Source organism: Trachemys scripta, chromosome 7 (genome assembly GCF_013100865.1).
Source record: "Trachemys scripta elegans isolate TJP31775 chromosome 7, CAS_Tse_1.0, whole genome shotgun sequence".
Classification (NCBI taxonomy): domain Eukaryota; kingdom Metazoa; phylum Chordata; order Testudines; family Emydidae; genus Trachemys; species Trachemys scripta.
The window spans coordinates 40,124,370-40,147,728 of record NC_048304.1 but is presented as its reverse complement, the minus strand read 5'-3'; the positions used below and the strand labels follow the sequence as shown (position 1 = coordinate 40,147,728).

Below are 23,359 nucleotides of genomic sequence, written 5' to 3'. Positions count from 1 at the left end.
AATCTGCAACACCAAAACCTAGCCTAATCCTAACCCAAATCCAAAGAAACCCTCCTTGGCACATCTTCAGTTCATCTGATATTTCCTTTAATGTGCCAAATGTCCCAAGTCCCCAGGCTTCTTTCCCAGGCCCTTGATGGTTTGAGCTATTGAGATGTCCTATATATGAAAATTATTTCCAAATCCCAATCAATTTCTATTTTGGAGGGGGGAACCATTGCACAAAATGTAGTTAATAATTTCACCTTTCCTTTGGTTATTGCAACCCAAATCTATTTTACACAATGCATTAAACTCTGGTGGCAGAATACTCAGAATATTTCAAGGGTTCTCGCCTTAAAAATGACTTGTTACTACCATAGTTCTTAACAACAAATTATCCTTTGGTTTCCAGTGTTTTGGGGCTTTTTCCACCTAGTTTTTTTTAATTTACAGTTGAACTATTAGCTTCTTGAATAGAACATTAATTAACCTCCCTGAACCCAACCTCCCCCATGCCTCCCATCCACAAAAAGCCTAGGAGAATATATAGGCATTGCAACATTATGTTAAGGTCAACACATGTGGGGTCTGTCAGACCAATGAAGGAAGTGGATTCCAGGGGTTAGGATTCAAGGCACTTCACTAGAAACATCTGTTACCATACTATCCCCTTTTAAACCTGACAGATGTTTGCTAATGTGGTGTACACAAAGAGAGAAGTGGTCTTTGAAGTAACTAAGATCCAAACTGTTTAGTGCTTAGATGGTCAAAGCAAACACCTTGAATTGCACCTGGGCTCTCTGGATAGTGCTGTGGAGCATAGATTTAAGATGTTCCCTTTGGGAAAGTTTGCATGAATAGAGGAAGGCAAATGCTGGTTGTCTTGGGATAAGTCATTGTTTTGGCTAAAATAAATGAGTAAGTGAAGACAGCCTTTTCTCAGAAGCTCTCACAGTTCCCTATTTGGAGAAGTGACCATGATTAAATTATCATTCAGGGGACATTAAGCTTAATCATATAATGAAAAGGATAATGATATAACATTGGTAAATCATATAATGGAAAGAAAGGCTAAACTTCAACTGGTGTCAGTCTCTGTGCTGCCAACAGATAGTGTCAACAGCACAGAATCCTCCTTTGCAGCCTAGTCAGTGACTGATTCCTACAAACTGACTTATAGAAGCAAAGCACAAAGAAACACTCGCTGGATGTGTCTGCCATTATGTGGTATAGCTGGCCTGGCGCCTCTGCCAAGGAGCATTTCACCCCCGGTAGCCTGCACCCTCCTGCAATAAACCACATTGAAATGTCAAAACTCCACAGCAGAACAAGCCAAAGTACACAATGGAAAAAGCTCAGGCACACTGAAGTGCTATCGAATCATAACCTAACGCAACAGCCAACTCAACTGAATAAAGATTAGTCTCATTGGGAAATGATACCCAGTCTCTCTTCCTAACCCTTTGTCTAAGAAAGTTCCTAAGTGCAGTAAGCTCCAGTATTTCAAATGATTCAAAATGCATGCAGCAAAACAGCCAGATATCTATCATGTCTGTCAAGGAGTAATACTCCAGCTTGCCCCACAGCTCAGCTTTCTCACATGCCGCAGAATCATTAGGTACTTCTGAGATGCAGAAAATGAGCCTGTGTTCCTTTTCCCTCCCTAAGTCCCCCCTGTAGGCTCCAGATCTTATTGTATAGATAGCTTGGCGGCCCAGAAAAAAGCAATAGTTTCCACCCTGACTTTTCAATATGCTCTCATAATAGCTAAAAAAAAAAAAAAAAAAAAAAAAAATTGTAAAGATCTCTCAGCTATACTTTAATCAATCTCTCGGTAGAGTACCATGGGGTTTGCCATATGTAGATCTCTTGGATTATATTGATGCCCTCTGCTCAGGGGTGAATTTCATGCACTGTGATCAAGTGGTACTCCCAACCCGCTCCAGCCACAGTCTGTGCAGACTACACAAGATCACTCTCACCCTCTTCCTGTGAACACCATCCCAAGCCTTCTCCGCAAGCTTGGCTGTTCCTATGGTTCCTTCTGTAGAACCTCTCTGTCTCAGACCCGAGATCCTCCAGTCCGGAGAGCTCCCCCTGTTCCCAGCATTTCCCCTTATATTCAGGATGGTGTTAACGGGCCAGCTCTGCCACACCGAATGAGACGGAAAACAGTTGAGCTCTGTCGTGTTATTACCAGTAGCTCACAATCTGAGGTCCTTTCTGCTTGCTCTGACATACAGGATGGGATTTTCAGAGGTGCACAGTGTTAGCTTAACTTTGCTCCCATTGGAGTAAATGATAAAACTCCCATTGACTTCACTGAGAGCAGAGTTAGGCCAGTGCTGAGTACTCTTGAAAATCCACCCTAAGGATCCTGTGGTAGTGCTTTTTGTAAGGTCACAGTTTTCCCCCCAGTGTCTTTGGTTGAATGTTTTCTCTGTAATTATGTCATGCCAGTGAGCTGCTGCCCTTCACTGCATGAGTGTCTACTTTTCAGTGGTTCTATGTGCATGTAGCTTTGGGGTCTTTTAGGATGGATACATGCTAAGGCAGAGGTGGATAAACTACGGCCCATGGGCCACATCCGGCCTGCGGGACCTTCCTCCCCAGCCCCTCCCCTGCTGTTCTTCCTCCCCCGCAGCCTCAGCTCACTGCACCGCCAGTGCAATGCTCTGGGCAGTGAGCTCCTGGGGTAGTGCAGCTGTAGAGCCGCGTCCTGACCCAGTCTCTGTGCTGCACGGAGTGTGGCTGGCTCCAGCCGGTCGGCGCGGCTGCTGCGCCACCAGTGCTCCAAGCAGTGCAGTGAGGGGGCAGGGAACGGGGGGGCAGGGAGCAGGGGGGGTTGGATAGAGGGCAGGGGAGTTTGGGGTGGTGCTCAGGGGGTGGGGAGTGTGGATAGGGGTCGGGGCGGGCAGGGAACAGGAGTTGAATGGAGGTAGGGGTCCCGGGAGGGCAGTCAGGAAGGAGGGGGGGTTGGATGGGGCAGCGGGGGGCAGTCAGGGGCAGGGGTTCCGGGGGCAGTCAGGGAGAAGGGGTGATTGGATGGGGCAGGGGTCTCGGGGGGGGGGCAAGTCAGAAATGAGAGGAGGGGTTGGATGGGGCGGCACAGGGCAGTCAGGGGTGGGGGTTCCGGGTTTTTGTGTCAGGGGACAGGGAGCAGGGGGAGTGGATGGGGCAGAGGATCCAGGGGGACTGTCAGGGAACAGGAGGGTTTGGATGGGTCAGGAGTCTTGGGGGGAGGGGGGCTGTCAGGGGGCCAGAAGTGGGGGGAGTGAATGGGGGGCAGGTCATGCCCCCAATCCCTAACTGGCCCTCCATACAATTTCCAAAACCCAATGCAGCCCTCAGGACAAAAAGTTTGCCCGCCCCTGTGCGAAGAGAATGTTTATTAGTTTTAGGGCTATTATTTCCTTAATGCAATCACTCAAGGTACCTTGCAGCCAGGGAAAGCTTTCAGTAGGTTACATAATTAAAAGCACAATTAAATCTTAATGTAATCCATGACCATGTGACATGAACTCAAATTATAACTGTCAGCTTTGTGGTTTGCAATGTCTTACACTGAGAGACAGAGCTTCAGCTAGGATCAAGTAGGGCAGCTCCACAGAAGTCAATTGATCAGTGATGTTTTACACCAGTTGAGAATTGGGCTCTGAGTGTTGTGTACCAGTTGTTTGCATTGTGCTTGTGTAAAATGGAATCAGATTGTATAAGTACTGTCCAAAGAGATCATCACAAAACTAATATGTGTTTCTTACCAGGTGTGTGTCTCATGGGTATATCCTCTATCTCACTGGTTGTTTAATCTCACAGAGGATAATAAACATCAAAGGAAAGAGAGTATATAGAGAAAAATAGCAACGATGGTTAGATAGGAATTTCAGAAATTGCATAGCCATACTACATCACCAAGTTCAATTTGCCAAAATTTCTTGCTGCTCCATTATAGCACAATGCATTGAAACAGACTATCTTGATTTACTGTGTGTTATTGCACCAACAACTTTAAAATGATAACACTGTATCAGTATATCCTCCTCTGTTGTAGTTTCTATCTTTGGCTACAAGGTTTTGCATGCTTGGATCAAAGTCAGGCTCTCTCTGGCTGTGTTTGTACCTTGTAATTAATGGCAGGCAGAGTTCTAGCCTGGTTGACTTGGTTGGAGTGGATGGTGCGTTTTTTTTTTTTTTTCCTGAGAACTGGTCTGGCCATGCCTTGCTATGGACTTGCAAGGTCCTGACATGGTCCACAAGCTAAGGAGGCTGTGCTGTTTAGGGAGACTGTACTGGATGGAAGCCAAGTTGAGTTTAGATAGGGCTGTAGATACTTCTGTAGGTGATTCTACCTCTATTGTGTTCTGGGTCCCTGTTTATAAAACCTCTGAGTCAGTCTTCAATCCTTACAGTGAGTAGCATTGTAGTAGTTCCGGGGTGGGGATCGTCCCTTCCTGGGGCGCCTGAAAGCCAGGCCGCCCCGCTACAAAGCGAATAACAGTTCTGAGCTCAGGCCCTTTGTGCAGGGGCTGAGCAGACAATTAACAGTTCTGAGCTCAGGCCCTTTGTGCAGGGGCTGAGCAGACAATTAATAGCTCCGGCCCTGGGTCAGGGCGGGGCAGCACACCAATAGTCAGTCAGGGGCCCAGGCCCCTTGGACAGGGAGGAGGAGAGACTGCCACCCGGCGCGGGGTGGCAGGGGGGAACACAGGCCCACCCACTCCACTGTGTTCCAGCCCGGGGCCCTATCCGCAGCAGTCCGTCTGCCGCGCAGTCAGTGGGGATCCTGACCGCAACACACTGACATGGGTTCGGGGTCTGCTATCCCCGGGCCACTTCCCATCTCCTCCTCCATGGGTACCTGCTCCTCCTGAGTTCCGTCTGCTGGGTCACAGATCATGGGCTCCTCCGGGCCCCGAGCACCAGGCAGGTCTGTCGCTCCCTCTGGGCCTTCGGCGGGGGGAAGCTCAAACCGCTCCTCCGGATACCGGGCTCTCGGCAGGCTCGGCCAGTCCTCCTCAGGGTACCGGGCTCTCGGCAGGCTCGGCCAGTCCTCCTTGGGATACCGGGCTCTCGGCAGGCTCAGGTCCGCAGGAGCTCGGGCACCAGCGTCTGTCCTCTCCCGCTGCCGGCCAGCTACTGAGCGCTGGGGCCTGGCCTTTATACTTCCTGTCCCGCCCCTTGACTTCCGGGGGGCGGGGACAGGCCGCAGTGGCTCCGCCCACTCTGGTGGCTTTTCTGGCTCATCGCTTCCTGGGGCGCCTGGAAGCCAGGCCGCCCCGCTACAAGCATATTACTCCACAGACACAAGGGGACTATTTGAGAACTTAGGTACTTAAATGTGGCTAAGTATGGCAGATTCAGACCTTGAGTGTGTGGATACCATGAGGCCATAGTAACATCAGCCTCAAGTACCAGAATCCAGCAAAGAGTTCATGGTATTATTCTATAGCACTGGCCGGATTCTCTGCTCCCCCAACTTCACTTTGTACATGGTGTATGCCTGGTGCCAGTAAATTGGAATGACTAGCATGTTAGTATCCCACTCTTACTTGCATGGAGCAAAGTGAACTTAAAGTGCCTAGTGAATCTCCTCTGTTTAGGGGGAACCTTTCCTGGCACAGAGCTAGCTCAGTCAACCTACTCCACTCTCTCCTGCTGCAGCCTCACCCTTCCACTCAAATAAGAAGGCAAGCAGCATGTTGGGGAGGAAAAAGGAGTGGAGGGGATGTGTCAGAGGAGACAAGGAGGTGTGGCAGAGTTAGATCCCACCATGTCCGATTCTCTGCTGGCTGCATAAGGTCCCAGAGGATTTAACTGACGCTGGGGTTGGAAACTTGGGACAGGCCACAGGGACCTTCTTTTTGTTCTTTGTCAGAGTGTTTAGCACAATGGGGTCCTGGTCCACGACTGGAGCTCCTAGATGCTATGTTAATACAGATGATTAATAATAATAATAATAATAGTAATTAATAATGAATAATAAAGGAACTGCGATCAGTTCTCTGACAGCCCCCAGTTCACTGCACAAGCTCTGATTAGATGCAGTGGAGAATCAAGCCAATATGTATTTTTAGGGGACATAAAATACTTCCTCTTTTTTAATAATGTAAACTGCAAAATAGAAGAATATGAGCAGATCTAGCTAAAGGTGGCAGCTAGACTGAACTGAAGTTTTACAAGGACAGTTTTCAGTGCTGAATGCTTCCTTTTTTTTGAAAGCTGTGCTCTGCTGCCATTATTTAAGCCAGAGTCTCAGCAGGAGAGCTAAGGAGCTGGAACTAGGGGAAGCTGTGTTGTGCCTGGCGAGAGAATCATGGCTAGACCTTGTGCAAGGCTTTCTCTGTCTTTCTCCCATGTATTCTTTGCATACATTGTACTTCATGGCTTAATTATATGTTCTGTGCTTGTTGCTCATGGCTTCCTAAGGGAAAAAAATCTTTGTTTTGTTTAAACAAAGAACAGACAAAACAAAGATTTTGATGTAACTGGAAAAGCTTTGAATACTCATTTAAATGCTAGTAACTCAAATTGATTGGCACCATGTGTCTTTTTAAAATGGGAGCAGCATGGCTAATCACACTAGTGCCATAAATGTTCTCTATCCTCTTCTTTACAAATGCCTGATGGTGATTAAGTGATTTTTAGATGCCTCAGTTTTGGGGGGCTCAAATTCCCAAATTGAGACGCCTTACAGGGATGCAATACTCAGAAAGTGCCGAATACCAACCCTCTGAAAACAACCCCTTTAAAATGTGTCAAGTTGAGGACCCAAAACTAGCTACTTTTGAAAATCCTTCCCTCAGTGCAGCAGTTATTTCACCAGTGGTGTTGCTAGGCATAAGCAGAGCAAGCAATTTCTTAGGGCCCCAAGCAGCTGAAGTGGCTCCCAATTAATATTCCCCCCCAAAATACTGTTCATCTGATTTAATGTGGACTTGTTAACAAGTGTATTAGTATGTCTTGGATTGGTATATCTTTTGGTTTGTGGAATCAATGCAATTAGTATTTTAGGGAGTGGGTGAGGGATAAGGGAAAATTCCTGCTTAGTGCCCTTAAGGGACTAGCATGCCTCTGCATTTCATGACCAGGGATTTTGTGTGCAATAAAAAATCACCTTCTAGCATGTGGACGTTTGGCCATGGAAATACAGAATAGGTATAATTAATTTAAAAATATGCTAAAAAAGAAGCTTCAGAGTTAAAGAGCAATTTAATTTTGAGGAATTGCTTTGATTTGTTGCTCAAATTGATAAATTTGAGATCTGGATTTTCTGTTTTGAGAAAAACACAAAAGAGCAAAAATTGCAGGATTAAACTCACTTAATAAGCCAAATGCAGACTTAGAGTGAGAGATAGCAACTCCATTGGTCCAGTGGTGGTTTTCTCCCACATCAGGTTTGAAATTCTTCCATAGGGCTCCAACTGACTACAATGAGTGTGGACACATGCAACCACAGCAAGATCAAGACCAGGCTATTGAGTCCTTTCAAATTTATTTTTCAATAACATTTTTACTAAATTTAAAAAGGTTGTAAGAAATGTTGGGATCAGTTAGCTTGTAAATGCCTTTTGTTACATGTTTGTACAGTGCCTAACAGAGTGGGGTCCTGGTCTATGGCTGTCCCTAGGTTCTACCACAATACAAATGATACAGAAGGATAATTGAGATAGATGTGGCGGAAGAGTCATTGCAGTAGCATGATGACACAGATGATTCTTTGTTTCATCCAAGGCTGGTCCAAGCAGTGAATTCCAGTCATAACCAGAATGTTGTGGGTGACGTACAACTATGTGTCATAGCACACCATTTCTCAAGGAACTAACCCATCTCCCATGTTATTCACTGTATACTACAGAGTAGGCTCCTTGGCTAGATCATTTTTAAACACATGGCAGAGCAGTGTCAGTGTGCTGTTTAGCTCTTGGCTTGGGGCATTGCAAATTCAGTGTCTGCTCTGGAGGAATGTTTGATTGATATTACCAGCTGGATGTGTCAGAGCTACTTCCTCCTCAACCCTGGGAAAGCAGCAGTCTAGCTAGAGGGATAGGGATTGTTGATATGAGGGGGCTCTGGATGAAGGCAATGAGCAAAGTTAAGAATGTTTAGTATCACTATGGTCCATCCCTTCTCCAGGAAAAGGAATACGTCAAATATACTTTGGAGGCTTCCCCCCCACATTTGCATAACTTTTTTTAGGTCTCATCTTATATATCATGTGAAACCCCGCAACGGCAACAGAAGCCTCTTTGATCATGAGGCTACATTCCCTTTTAGCATGATTTTCTGCATGTTTATTCATAGCGTGAAGTATGTCAGAATGCAGCAGATATTTGATCATTGCTTGGGATGTGATGATGCTATACCCATCTTCTGCTTGGCTACCTGTAAAATGATGCATTGATTTTTAAGGTCACACTCCTGGGTTGTGTTTTTTGTTTTTTGTTTGTTTGTTTAAGAGGAGGATTAGGAGACAAGGCTGGAAGTCATACTGAACCTAATGCAGCATGCACCACAGCTGTTCTTGTCCAGTTGATAACTGGATACTTTAAACTGGCCTTTAATCATAACGTAGACCTTGCTCTAGAGGCATGGAGCATTGGCCTCATTTTCAGTTCCAGTGTGCTGATAAATTCAAAACCTTTCCTCTGTTCTTGCTCTTGACTTCATCCTTCTCTCTTTGACTGAAACACATCCTTCATCAAGTACTGCTTCTTTTGAGAGAGAAAGAGAGAGCTGGTAGTGATCCCTATTTTGGTAGCTTAACACTCGGGGTGAAATTGGGCCAGTATGGGAGAGGGCTGCCGGGGGAAACAAAAGGGACAATGATGCAGTGCTTTACTGTCATTGCCACTTTTGCCCCCCGCCCCCCGGGCCACCGACAGGGCTCCTGGCTGCCACCGCCGCTACTGTGGCAGAGGCCAGAGCCCTGGACCCTTTAAAATCACTGCCAGAGCCCCAGGCGGCAGAGGCCAGGGGGGGTTGACCCCCAGCTCTGCCCCTTCCACCCCAGGCCCCGTCCCTTCGGCCCCTGTACCAGTAAGAATTTAATATTACTTTCACCCCTCCTAATACTTCCCATTAGGAAAGATTCTTGCAACTTTTTATGAAGCTCTAACATCTCCTTTGTTTTCAGCAGGACTTTGACATTCAGCAGGAAAAAAGCCCTAGCAAAGTTACTTTTCTTTGACCCATAAGACTCTATCCAGGTTTAGCTGAATTAAAGGCTTAACTGAATTAAAAATGGTTAAAAATTACCATGTCCCTTTTCTCTCTTGGGTTTCTCAGGAAAATTTTGTTAGTGCACCAAAACAAATAAATAGGAGCATTCTAAGAAGCCAGGTCCATGCCTCCATCAAAGCAGTAACAGCAGTATAACACTGAACTTGGAACACGAGCAAGCTGCAGAAACAGCTGTTGCAACAGTGTGAGGGGTAGAATGGGTGAGATCTTAGACAGGCTTTTGTCTTCCCAACCTGACTCAGTGCATGGCTCCAACATCTTGACAAGATGATCTTGTCTCCCACCTTTGAGGGTGGGGATGGGAAGGGGGGAGCAGAAGTACCACATGGGGAAGGAGCCTGCCATCTATTGTGTGGGGGAAAGAGAGAGAGCTGGGTAAGGTTCTCCCCAATCACTACCTGAATGCAGTGCATGGCATGAGTGGGCCATCTCTCAGGGATAACAGCCTTCTCCTGCTGTCAGCTAACGTACTTAGACCTTCAGCTAAAATTGTAGCAGTCTGTGCAATGGTGGTCAATGGTGAGGGTTCAAACCCTGCTAATGATGCATGATGCAGAGGTTGTTAGTTGTACAAAAAGTCTTTTTTTTAAACCTTTTTCCTTTAAAAATAGGAAATTATATTTAAAATAAAACTATGTTAAACATTATTTATTTGTCTGTGCAACCTTAATTCAGCCTGCTTGTTCATATGCATTATGATACAGTCCTCAATTACATGATCACAGGTTTCCCTCCCTCAAGACCTCTGCCTCACTCAATACTGGGTTGGATGCACCAGGGAGCAGAATGAAGGTTTTTAATGTAGATTTTTAAAAAAAGCAATAAAATTATATCATGTAAAATATTTGGCTTTAGGAACGCGTATCCAAAGTTATCTGAGTGCACATATGTAACCCAGGCCAGCTTGGTGTGGTGCTCTGTCCCTCTCTAGTGGCACCTAGCCCAGCTAGCAATTGCTGAGTCTGCTCCAGCCTTAGCTAAGAGCCATGTGACTTTTAGCTCATGCAGTAGAGACTCATACACTAAGTTTCAGAGGTCCCAGCTTCGATCTCAACCGCCGACAACCAGGACCTATCAGCATTACACATAGACCGACAGTAATAAAAAATTAATAATGATACATTGAATCTAGTGTCTTTGACCACAGGAAATGAGCGTATTTATGAACTTTAAATTAACTAATCTTCACAGTGCCACTGAGAGGTAGGTTAGTGCTGTGTTTCTAAGACTGCAGATAACACTGAATGCAGATCCCCAAGGAAGCTTTGTTCAATAAAATGCATAGAAGTTTTAAGGCAGGAGATGAAAGGTATACATAGAAGGAAAAATGAACTAGTCCATTCTTTCTCACTTGGCACATTTAATCTGAATAAGGATTGATCTCCCTGGGCCCGATACTCTTGTATCACTCCAGTTTTACATCACATATGCCTTGCTGCAGAACCCCATGTTCTTTCTGTGACCAGAATCAATGGAAGCTTAATAAAAGGGTGAAAGGGACCTAAGTGGTTGAGAGTAATTATTCTGCAGTATGCAGTTGGGCACATGGCTAATTACTTGCTAGAAGCAGTTTAAAGTTCACTAAGCACTTTGGTATCTATGGATATGTAATTAATACAAAATGCCATTTTAAATCAACCTCAACTGCTGACTTCAGACACTGACAGAGTCAGCCTTCACTGCTCTGGTAAATTCAGCTTCCTTTAGAAATATCTTTTAATTCCCCATAGACACTTTCTTAATATTAAAAGGAGATGAAATCCCTTAAAGGGATTCATGAAATGGATCAGCTGTGCAGAAAGAAATTTGTGTTCCTACTCGTAACCTCTTTAGTCAATGTATCACAGGGTGTTATGTTTTATTTACAGGGTATGGGGGGGGGAGGGGGGCTGGTGAACAGAGACTTGAGGTTATTTGTGACTCCATTATTGTTTCCTACTAAAAATCAAGGCACATAAAAATGGCAGTTGCATGCCCAAGACAAGAAAATAATTCTAAAGTTGGGGAGCTTGGTCCTGTGGCTAAAGTACTGCACTGAGATTCAGGAGACTTAGATTCAATTTGTGGCTGTGCCACAGATTTCCTGTATGAACTTGGGCAAGCCACTAGCTTTCTTTCAGTTCCCCATCTACAGATGTGAAAAACTATACTGCCTTTCTTCCACCCTTTGTCTGAAATGACTATTTAGATTGGAAGCTGTCCGGGCTGAAACTGTCTATTGCTATGGTTGTACAGTGCCTGACACAATGGGGCTTGGTCTCGGTTGGGGCCAGTTGGTGCTACTGTAATACATATAATAATAACAACAGCAATGAGAGGTAGGAATCACATTGCACTTACTGTTTCTAAGCCCTTCTTTCTCAGCATGGTGCATTCTCAGTAGGCAGTTGCCAGTTCTGTGTCGAATTAAAGCAGCCTTCCTTTTACCCAAATGCTGTATAATTATTTTGTTCATAGTTTTGCTAATATTCTAGCATTTCACTATCACAATTTTTTGTAGACGCAGGGTGTTAGCCATATCCGATGGAATTGAACATATTGGGAATCTCCGCTGGGATTTGGCATTGTGTCTCCTCGCTGCTTGGACTATCTGCTACTTTTGCATTTGGAAAGGAACAAAGTCAACTGGAAAGGTAAGACTGAAAATGCTCTGTGTCCTCTGAGGCACTACAGGACTTGCAGTCTCAGAATACATGTGAAAACTAAGGGTACTTAGCTTGGAGAGGAGGAAAGTGAGAAGACTTTCCTACTCTGAAAAGGAAACCTGTAAATGTGTGGGGCTTGATTCTCTTACCCTGTGTTGTGTGATATCATTTACACCTGTGCAAAGTGGGTGTAAATTGCTATCAAATCAAAACAGTAGTGTCACAGGGTAGCTGGCCCCATAAGGAGAGAGGGGTCTCAGTCTACCTGTGACAAATGTAACACCTTCCCAGGTGAGGCGAATGAAGGTCATGTGACCAGTGGGTCAGGTGATCCAATCAGGCCTGCAGTAGATAAGGAAGAGACCTGGAGAGATAAGATGCTGTAGATGGTTGCTGGCAGATGTAAACAGGTCCCTGAGTCAGCAAGGTGAAGACACCAGTGGGGAAGAGGGCCTGTGGGGAAGGCAAAGAAAGTCAAACTTCAGGCTCAGAAGTGCTAGGAAAATAGGAAGATGGATGGTGGAGGGGCTATGCCCACCGTGAGACTGGGGTGAAAGAGACTTTGTTTTTCAGTTTATTTTATGTTAATAGACCAAACCCCAAAAAGGGGGGCGTTATTGGATACACGCCTTGTGGAAGTTACTGAGGAGTGTGAGTGAAGGGGAAATGGATGCAGGGCACCACAGAGCCACCCCAGGCCGAACCTGTTTCAGGGAACATTTTATATCTACCTTGCACTGGTATAACTGTCTACACAAGGTGCAGGCAATGGAGAATCAGGCCCCTTGCATTTTGCCAGTTCTGTTTTGGGTGAGAAAGTGTAAGCTATGTTTTCTCCTGAACATTGTATTCCATATTAGACTATGTAGACCTTTGCTGCGTTAAATTCACAGATGAGACCAATGCCAAATTCTGAACCTCAGTTGCAAGGCTTGGGTGAATTTTAATAGGGGGGTGGGCACACAGTATCCAAGATGTGAATTTAGTCTGAAATTGGAAGGTGTTGCAAGCATCAGTGAGGACAGGGAAATAAAACAAAGACAACTACAGAATTTAGAAACATAGGCAGCATATAACAAAATGGAATTCATCTGGAAAAGTGAAAACTAACACCTCTGGAAATAACAATCCCCAAGACAGATATCAAGTGGGAGGAAGAAATGTTGAAAGCAGTCATACTGGAAAAGACCAAAGGGTGATGATAGGTAACCAATTAGATGAGAATTCGCAATACCATATTGTGCCTTAAAAGCCAGAACAAGTCTCTGCTAAATATGCAACAGAGGCATCGCTTCACAGACTAGGGAAGCCATCTGGCACTGGTGAGATTACACATGGAATAATGCATGGAGTACTTCAGTAACAGAAAGATATTGAGGAACAGGAGAGGATTCATAGAAAGAAGACAAAACTATTAAGGATCTGGAAGGCCTGGCTTTAGAGGGAAGATGAAAAGAACTGAACTAAAAGTGTGGAGAGGTGGTGGTGGAGATAGGAGGGAGGAATGAAGCAATAAACGTCCACCTGTATTTGAAGCATGTACACCAAGAGATACAGAAATAGTTTAGGAGGCACAATGAGTGGGATGCAATTGAGCAAAGGTGAGTTTAAGTTGACTCTCAGGAAAAATGTCCTGATAATCAGATCTATTCGATTGCAGAGTAATCACCCCATAGGGAGCGGGTGAAAGCCCTATCAGTGGGGAGTTACTTTGTACAACTATACAAAACACTTTTAATTATACCAGAGGGAACAGGCATGGACTGGCAGGCAGAAGGCTTGCGTGACCTCAAACAGCTGGTCTTTTACATCTCTGCTTTCTATTATTTTTCCTACACGTACCAGGGCATGTTCCTTTAGCTTCCTCTCTTTCTGCAGAAATGGATCTCAGACTTAAACTGTGAAAATGTTTAGTCTAACTGATAGACAAGAAAGCTGTTTTAATACCGTGGCGCATAACAGAGCGCAGTTACAAAGGAAGAAGAGACGCTAATATGTAGAAGGAAGGAATTGTTTTATTTAGGTGACATTTTGTTAAGTGTGTTCAGCATGAGGGTGGTTGCAGGAGGGACATTTTGATGACAGTCAGATGGAAAGTAATTTATTTTCTATTCAGTTGAAATGTTTTGGTAAACGGTTAACTGAGCAAATAGCCAAGCCATTACAAAGATATTCAGGGGTGCGGGTGGGGGTGGGAGAGAGGTGATGGGAATTGAGCTTCCAAATCCCCTATATGGCTTTAGAAATCTCCGCCTGAAACCAAAAAAAGTTGAAGCTGGAATTCTCTAAGAATTAGGAGGAATTTGGGCCCCCCACTACAGAAAGGATGTGAACAAATTGGAGAGAGTCCAGCAGAGGGCAATGAAAATAATCATGGGGCTGGGGCATATGACTTACGAGGAGAGGCTGAGGGAACTGGGCTTGTTTAGTTGGGTATTGGTCCTGCTTTGAGCAGGGGGTTGGACTAGATGACTTCCTGAGGTTCCTTCCAACCCTGATATTCTATGATTCTGTGTTTAGTCTGCAGAAGAGAAGAGTAAGGGAGGATTTGATAGCAGTCTTCAATTACCTGAAGGGGGGGTTCAAAGAGGATGGAGCTTGGCTGTTCTCAGTGGTGGCAGATGATAGAACAAGGAGCAATGGTCTCAAGTTGCAGTGGGGGCGGTCTAGGTTGGATATTAGGAAACACTATTTCACTAGGAGGGTGGTGAAGCACTGGAATGGGTTACCTAGGGAGGTGGTGGAATCTCCATCCTTAGAGGTTTTTAAGGCCTGGCTTGACAAAGCCCTGGCTGGGATGATTTAGTTGGTGTTGGTCCTGCTTTGAGCAGGGGGTTGGACTAGATGACCTCCTGAGGTCTCTTCCAACCCTAATCTTCTATGATTATATGAAAAGGCTCATTAGAGACTCACAACACTTAGGTCATGTACAGCATTTTTGTGTTCAAATAGTTAACAAACAGCTAGGCAGCTGTATATGTAGATATATACAATAATGTAATTAATAATATCAAAAGTCCGGTTCTTGCCTTATGGCAAAACAGTGTCTTTTGTTGCTCTGTTATGATAACAATGGACTGTGTTTTAGGGACTCTTTCCATTTATGCAGCAACAGGTTAGAACTATAATTTCCTCAGGAGCGCTAGGTTTGGGGGCATCTACTGCCTGGCTGATACATCGCTGCCACAGGCAGGTATGTTCTGGTGGCTTTAGGATGGGTTCACATCCTCAGTTCCCGAATGCATTTGCTGTAGTTTGTGGTGCTCGCTGCTACCTGTGAAATGGGCAGTAAGGCACTGTAGGAGACTGCCCACGTAGGAGCTTGCACTGGCAGAATGTCTGTGGGATGCAGCTCACAGCCAGCACTGCCCCTTTCCCTCCACTGCTGCTGCTCTTACTCATAATGGAAGTATTTCACCTTATGAGTTTTCAGTATCATATCTTAGTTCTGATTAATAATTAGGCCCTTTACCGGAGACTCTTTTCCAGTGTCTTTTCTAGGCCAGTGATGCATTTTTGCTCTGTAAGAGAAACTTCCCTTTCTGGGGTGGCTGAAGGATTTCAGCCCTCTGAGAATAGTTCTTTCTTCTGACAGAGGGCTGTAGGAATGCGTATCTTCTCGCAGCCTCCACTGACTGGTTGGCCAAGTTGGTACACTACAATGATGTGTTGCTGTAGGCACTTCATAATGATGCTGTAGATTAGGGATGACAGAGTGGTTTCTGGGTATGTTGCAGTTTTTATACCTATTATAATTATGTTTTAAGTTTCTTTCAAAGATCTTCCATTTTTAGTCATTGACGTTGGCTTACACATAGTGTATGCTCATATTTATCCAAATGTGCTGGAAAAATTTAGGACACTTCCAAGTTCTGTCACTAATAACAGTCATCTCTAAAGCAAAACAAGACTTGTATTTTTTTTAAAAAGTACATGTTAGGTATAGTTTCAGAATGTACAATTCTTTCGTACTTCCACTCCCTGCCCCCAAGTATAACACCAGTCGCTTCCCTTCCACCATATTTACTAAATATTAGATAACTACATTATGAGCCTGAGTCTCAGCTGGTGTATATCAATGTAGCTTCTCTATCTGCAGAGCTGGCTGGGAACTGGAATTTCCATTCTGTGGTAAAATGCCAACATTTTTGAGGGAAAAAAGATCATTCTGAATTAGAACAAAAAATGCTGAAATTTCAAAATTTCCCAGAAGATGAAAATTCCAAAAAATTTCAGTTTGGGACCATTGAAACATTTTGATTCATTTTGATGTTTATATTATATTAATATATGATATCTAATATTTATGAATAAGATCTGGTTGGAACATTTTTGATAAAATATGCTGCTTCATCAAATTTGAAATGTCTCAGGGAGATGTATCAGTTTCAACAAAGTTTTCAACAGGAGGATTTTTGAGGTTTGGGATCGACTCTCTGGTTGTGGAGAGAAAGGGAGAAGGAGTGAGAGGGTGAAAACTTACCTTTTGGATCCAAAAAAAATCTTGTTTTAACATAATTCTGTTTCATGAAAATGTTCAAAAGGTTTTGCTTGTGTTTCATATGGAATGAAAACAAATTCTGAAACCTTGAAATTTGTCACAAAAAGGAATTGTCATCCTCTGGACAGCTGTAATATAAAGATATTAAAATATTAATGTTAATATTACATTATAAAAGTCAAAATGATAAAGCTGAAATGAAACATTTGCCACATTCTTGAAACTAAACATCTTGACTTTTTCCCATTCAAAATTTAATTAAAATAGCAACATTCCCACAAAACATTTCTATTTTGATGAAACTACAGTTTTAATGGGAAAACTGTTGTTGAAAACTTTTCAACCAGCTATGATTGACGTCAATGGAGCTATGTCTCTTTACCCTCACTGAGGATTTGGCTCATCGATAATTTACCTTTCAATCAGCTTGCTGTTATTTGACTATTTGCTTACATACTTTACAGACTAATGCACTGAATAGAGCAAGACCAAAAGGAACTAAAGGTGACAATATAATGAGACATAGAAACATAGGAATTGCCACACTGGATCAGATCTGAGATCCATCTAGTCCAGTAATCTGTATTCAACAGTGTCCACCACCAGGTGAAAGAACCTGCAGTAGGTAAATGTGGGGTAATCTGCCTTCCAAATTAGGTCTTCCTCTAGTCTCTAGTAGTTAGAGATTGGTGTAGTATTTTTTCCAAAATATTTTATGTCATTAATGATGATAATTCTGGATATTCTTGTTATCCCTATACATTCCTTTTTGAATCTTGCTAAGTTCTTGTCCTCAGTGGCTTCTTGTGGCGTGAGTTCCACAGTCTACTTACATGTTATGAGAAAAAATACCTGCTTTAATCAGTTTTGAGTTTCCCACCTTTTAATTTAATTGGATGTTTCCTCGCTCTTCTATTATCAGGCAAGGAGATCCGAAGCTTCCAATCTATCTTCTCTACAGCATTCAATATTTTATGTACTTTTATTGTGTCCCTTTTATTTGTCTCCTTTCTGGTCCTAACTATCCTAAATAAGTTTGTCATCTGCAATTTTTGCTATGTAGAGAGATGTGAGAGACCCATGTTTCTCACTTGAGTCCTAACTTAATGTCTTAGGACTGGTCTACACTAGGCAGTTACATTGGTATAGGTACATCTCACAGAGGTGTGAAAAATCCACACTCCTGAGAGACATAACTATACTGACCTAACCCCTGGTGTAGATAGCACTAGGTTGATAGCAGAATTCTTTCGTCAGCCTAGCTTTTGACTCTCGGGGAGATGGATTATGTACAGTGACCAGAGAGCCCCTCCCGTTGACGTAAGTAGTGTCTACACTGAAGCACTACAGCTGTGCTTCTGTAGCATTTTAAGTGTAGACATACCCTTTGTGAGAGCAAAGCTTTGTCCTTCCTGCTTTAGGCAAGGAGTTGATTATTAGAATAGTGCTTCCTATCCCTAACATACAGGATTCTGTGAATGCAGCTGGAGAAACCTCAAGGAACCTTACCATTAATAAGACACATTAGTAATAATATATTGCATTGCTAGAGTGTTTATTCATCATACAGCATTGCTGAGATATGCTCACTTGGGGTGGGGCGGGGCGGGGTGGAGCGGGGGGGGAAGCAATAGCCAGCTAGTGTGCAGCCTGCTGCATAACCACATGGGAAGTGAAAAGATTTGGGCAAAGACACTTGGACATACCCATCGTCTTCTAAAATATGCCACAGTTTTTAATGCCATATAAAGAACCCCTCTTCTCTACACTATATGTGAGCTTGTAATAAGAAAGGGCTGAAGCAGTGCTTCAAAAATTAATCTGTGGTTCCAGGGATTATTGGTGGTTCAAGCCTGAACCGTAGAGCACTGAGATACCCCTCCAGCTTTGCATTCTTACGTATAATACCCTGTCCTAATATTTGAAAAGCAATAATATACCAGGAGTAAAAGGACTATTTAAAAGCAAATCTAGTACAACAAGGAGCAGTAGGCTTGAATAAAAGGACTTTGTTTAGATGGTGAGGATTAGACACAATTTAGCTCTTCAAGTAATTAATGCAGTAAGCATCCCTCAATCACATGCAAGATCAGTTTATGGAATCTTGTAGAATCTTTCCTGCTTGCAGCAAGGAGCCAAGATAGATGAGTCATTTCATCTCTAGCAGCTAGTCCTTGGAATACTTCTGATGAAACCTGATGGCCTGATCCAAAGTCCTTTGAAGGTTCCCACTGATATCAATGGCCTTCAGATCAGGCAGTACTATAGCTACTTATCCCAGAAGACAAGGCTTTGATCACAGAGGATCTTTGTTGCAGATATTAATACCATATCAATTTGCTTATTGTTGGGTTGGCTAATGGCTCAGTCTTTGCTTTTGGTTTATGATTGATCATTTTAATTACTGGACTCATCAATGAAAAGGCAATAAATGATATGATCAGATAAATACTACATTGCTAAAAGCAAACAACCAACACGCCCCTGCCCTCTACAAAGCAGTAAATAAATGCATTAAAATCTGGTATTCATTCCAATTTGCTCTCTTGATGTGCTTCATAGAGCAAATTGGGATATGATTGACACAGTCCATTATGATATGTATTAATGGTACTTGTCTGGAGAAATCTTGATGGTGGGTGGAAAACTGCTTTTTTAGGTGGAGAAACCTTTTTTAATGAGTTTTAAAATAACAAAAACACACGATATCTGTCTGCAAAATTATGGGTTGTATTTTTGCCACATATGATTTAGCAAAGAGTCAAAATTTCCAATGTCAAGTGTTAAAGTAAAAATGTATTATCGCGTAACACTGAGATCAGAGGGTGAATTAATGCTCTGAGTATCACAGTACCCACATAACCACCGGGATTATGACCCATGAGTTTGGATGGATGAAATGATTCAAATCAAGTAAGATACCACCTCTCCCATTCCTTTGCCCCAAACTTAAGTCAAACCCAAATGGAAAGTTATCATCCTTTGCAATTCCCCTGCACCTCTAGGTTCTGACCAGGACTGGAACTGGCAAAGTGCAGTACTTTGTGAAAACCTCTTATTGAATTTCAGGGACCAACTGGAAGATATAGAAATCTCCCCAAAAAAGCTTGTTCCTATGAGTTCATCAGCCCTATTTTATATATTGGAGTGGTTTGAATAACCATCTTAACATTTAGCTGCTTATCCAGACTGAACTTAACCTGAGAACCTTTTGAGGTTCTCCCACCACTTGTTTTGAGTTCCCTGATGTTAAACACTACCTTAATCAATGCAGTGGTGTGATCATCCACCATCACAAATAGAAGAAAGAGGCGGTAGATTACAAAAATCGGGGGGGCTGACTCTGAGGGACTAAACTAAAGAAAAACAGAAATGGGCAGGGAAAATCAGCTCTTCAGCAGGCAGCAAATGTCTACAAGAAAAACCTTTATCATCAACACTGGTGAAACATAATGCTTCCTGTGAGATTCTCTGGTGTTACTGTATACAATTGATGCACTCAGATACTTAGTGATGGGAGCCAGATAACAGCTAGGTAGATAAGATCTTCACATTACCATGGAATGTGTGAGTGGATTGATTAAGAAAGTCCCATGAGTCAAAACATGGAATAATAGAATAGATAATTATTACACAAATATCTTCTCATTAAATATTTATGACACTTTTTCCTAATTATCATTAGTTACCTTCCTATTTTGCATTGCAGGTCTAAAAAGGATCCTGCTTGGTTAACATAATTGTTTGCAACTCATTTTAATAAGATCCCTGAGAGAGTTACTCGGCAGTGTACTTACCACACAAAAACTTAAGGACAGGAGAACTGCTGAATTGTATATTTTTGACCTTTATTAGCCATTCTTGTATTCTACTTCCTACCATGGCATTACTGAAAAAGGTATAGAAACCTTAACAGGGCAAAAGATTTCCTTGTCTCTAAAGGAACTATGTTACAATTTTACCTACATTAAGAAAATTGGTTATTGGATTGCATAGGTGTAAGTGAGGGAAAAATTTGGCACTTTTTCCTTAAAGTGCAGGTTTTTCCTACTGCTTTCTATATGCATAAATGTCTAAACCTGTGGCATTCTGCTCAGGTCTCCCGGAGCAGCTCCTCAGATTTATGGCTGGGACTGAAGCTTGTCGTGTTCTGCTTGACTGGGTTTGGCAAACTTGGTTTGAGTCAATAAAACTTCCTAATGGCACCTGGTTTGGGGGGTTTGTCACAACATGAAGCTCAGATAAGGGTAAAGATTCATGGATCCCTTAAGTGGGCTTGTTTGGATTAATGGTTTCAGGTCAGACTTGGTGAAATTCACACTTTTTAACAGCCAGATTGTTGCACTTTACTCAGGCTGAATAATACCTTACTCCTCAAGAAGTCCCACTGATTAATATGATCTGGTCCTAGCTAGATTTTCAGTCCAGGGTAACAGACCCAACAGACCTAGATAGTTAAGATCCATACTTGATGAGCACCTGAGCTTTCGAGTGCTTATCCCAATAAGTTAAACTCCAAACCTTTAAAGATCACTAGAAAAATGAAGTTGAAACTCCACTAGATCTGGTTAAAGTTTTATTTTCTTGTCAAGGGAAATCCATGAATTTAGACAAGCAGTTTATCAGTACCTGTCAACTTTCAAAGACAATTTTAAGCTGTCAAACTCAGCACTGGCTGAGTATAAAGCCATCCTTAGCTACAGAATTCAACAAATTCCTTCCAGTCCTCTCCACAACCTCTCCCCTTCCTCACTCACAAGCGCAGCTGGGTAGTGTGCGGTGATTTATGGGCATCTTTCTGTTCCTCCTGTCAAATTATTTGATTATCCATGCTGGACGAGTAGAACAGAGGACACAGTGCCAGAGAAAGAAAAATAATTTTCTTTTGTCTCTCCTTTTGCTTTACTTTTTCAAAGAAGTGACATTATTTTCAGAGGCAAAGGTGACATTTTTCATTTCTTGTACTAGGCATTCAGCACTGGAGGATCTGAAAGCTTAGCTTTCACATAATTTCCACCTGCTATTCGCTAGGGCTCAGATCTTGAAATTAATTTCCCTGGGCAGAATCTAGCTCTGTATAAGTGTTCTTTTAAGGAACAGCCCTCATGCAGCTTCCCACCACACATGGGAGAACGCCCACTATTACATCCCTTTATGTTGTCCAGCATACTCCCTATTTGCATGCTGATCTCATTCTATGTGCCAGTTAGGGCCATAGCTCCATCATGTCCGCACCTCATCTAGGTGCTATGCTTGGAGTGGGCTGTGCAAGGAAAGGAAGGTGCCTTTTTACCTTCTCCCCAACTGTATGTATTCCTGTATAAGGCCATGATCTGGCCCCTAATTTACTGCAGGGGAATGAATCCTCTTAAATTGGGCACAGGGTTATATTGGTCCCATTAGAAAGGTTGGTGGCAGACTGCGGTGACTTTACTCTGCCCCATATTTTAGTGTCTTTGAAATTGTTGACTATGATATCCTACTGTGCAGAAAGGCTTTCGTTTTGAGACTACAGTGACCCAATTCTGATCTCACATCAGCTTTACACTGCTCTGACTCCATTGACTTCAGTGGAGTGACTGCTGATTTATAATTGTGTAAGAGAGACCAGAATACAGCCAAAGCAAGAAGAAAATTGAAAAGTTGATACAAATTTGCTAGGGATTGGAGCAAAGTATTTAACTAAACTGTGCACTGCCTTCCACTGAGTCTAATATCCACTAGGCTGTCCCTGGAGACTCCTAGCAACATATCTCGTGTGTGCCAAAACATAAAGTTCAGAAATGGCTCTCCATACCTTTTGCCCATCAGTCAGCTGCCCTCCCATCAGAAGGAGTTAAACTCTGCTTGCCAGCAGTTAAAACTCAGTCAGTAGTCCCACACAGAAAATGTATTTTTCAATAGCAGACTATATAAAGACTCTAATGGATTCAATGAGGCAGAAAGAAAGTAAAAGGACAGAAGAAGAAAATAAAAGAGAAAGATGTGTGGAAAAAAAAAAAAAGAACTGGGGCCCATTGTAAGGGCCCAGGAAAAGGATCTAGGCAGCAATGATTATATCTCCTGAAGTGTCTTTTGTTTCAGCCTGAAGTAGTAGCAAAGAATAGCCCTTCATGGTGAGGCTTTAGCACTCAGTCCAAGATTGATTTCTGTATTCAAAGGAGGAAAGTAGAACGTTCATGAGATGCATGCAGAGTTTCTGCTTTCCAGCCTCCTCTGTGTGAAGTTTTAAAACAGCTCTTGAGATTTCCCCCCTCCCCCCCACCATCCCCCCCATGCAACTCTGAGCACTTAAGGACATCTCTAAGCTGTTAGCTAAGGAGATCTGTATGCAGTGCTGGCGAGCATTTTTCACAAATTGTGATTGGTGATTGTGGACAGCTTTAAATTGTAATATTAAATCAAAATAATGCAATATCTGTTTCATTTGTTTGCCATTAGCTTTCAGTAGCAGAGGTCCATCTTTACTAGGAACTGTGGCTTAGAGTATGTCAACACTTCAGAGACTATACCAGCATAGCTACTTCTCTGTAGCTATGCCAGCTTGGTCCTGAAGTGTTGATGCAGCCTACACAGATGGAAGAGTTTTTTTTCATTGGTGGAGAAATACAGCAGCTGTGTGGATGGAAGAATTCATTTTTCTACCAACGTAGCTACATCTACACTGGGGATTAGGTCAGCATAGCTGTGTCAGTCAGCAGTGTGGTTTTTTCACAGCCCTGACCCAAGGAACCTATGTCAACTTTTAAGTGTGTACCAACCCTAAAGCTATGGCTACACTAGAGAGCTTACAGTGGCACAGCTGCACCAACGTAGCTGCGCCGCTGTAAGCTCTCTACTGGAACTGCTCTAAGCCAACAAGAGAGAACTCTCCCGTCAGTTTAAGTAATCCAGCCCTGGTGAGCAGTGGTAGCTTCTACCACTGACATAGCGCTGTCCATACTGGCACTTAAGTCAGCATAAGTTATGTCACTTGGGGGTGGCTACTTCA

The 23,359-nt window shown here is 43.1% G+C and overlaps 1 protein-coding gene across 1 annotated transcript in view; it reads left to right on the top strand.

Moving 5' to 3' along the window:
* SLC6A11 (solute carrier family 6 member 11) overlaps positions 1–23,359 on the top strand; it is a 188,026-nt gene that overhangs the window by 43,798 nt on the left and 120,869 nt on the right. The window contains exon 6 of the mRNA XM_034775846.1: positions 11,723–11,855. Coding sequence (XP_034631737.1) covers positions 11,723–11,855 — 133 coding nt within the window. The remainder of the gene's footprint in view (positions 1–11,722; positions 11,856–23,359) is intronic.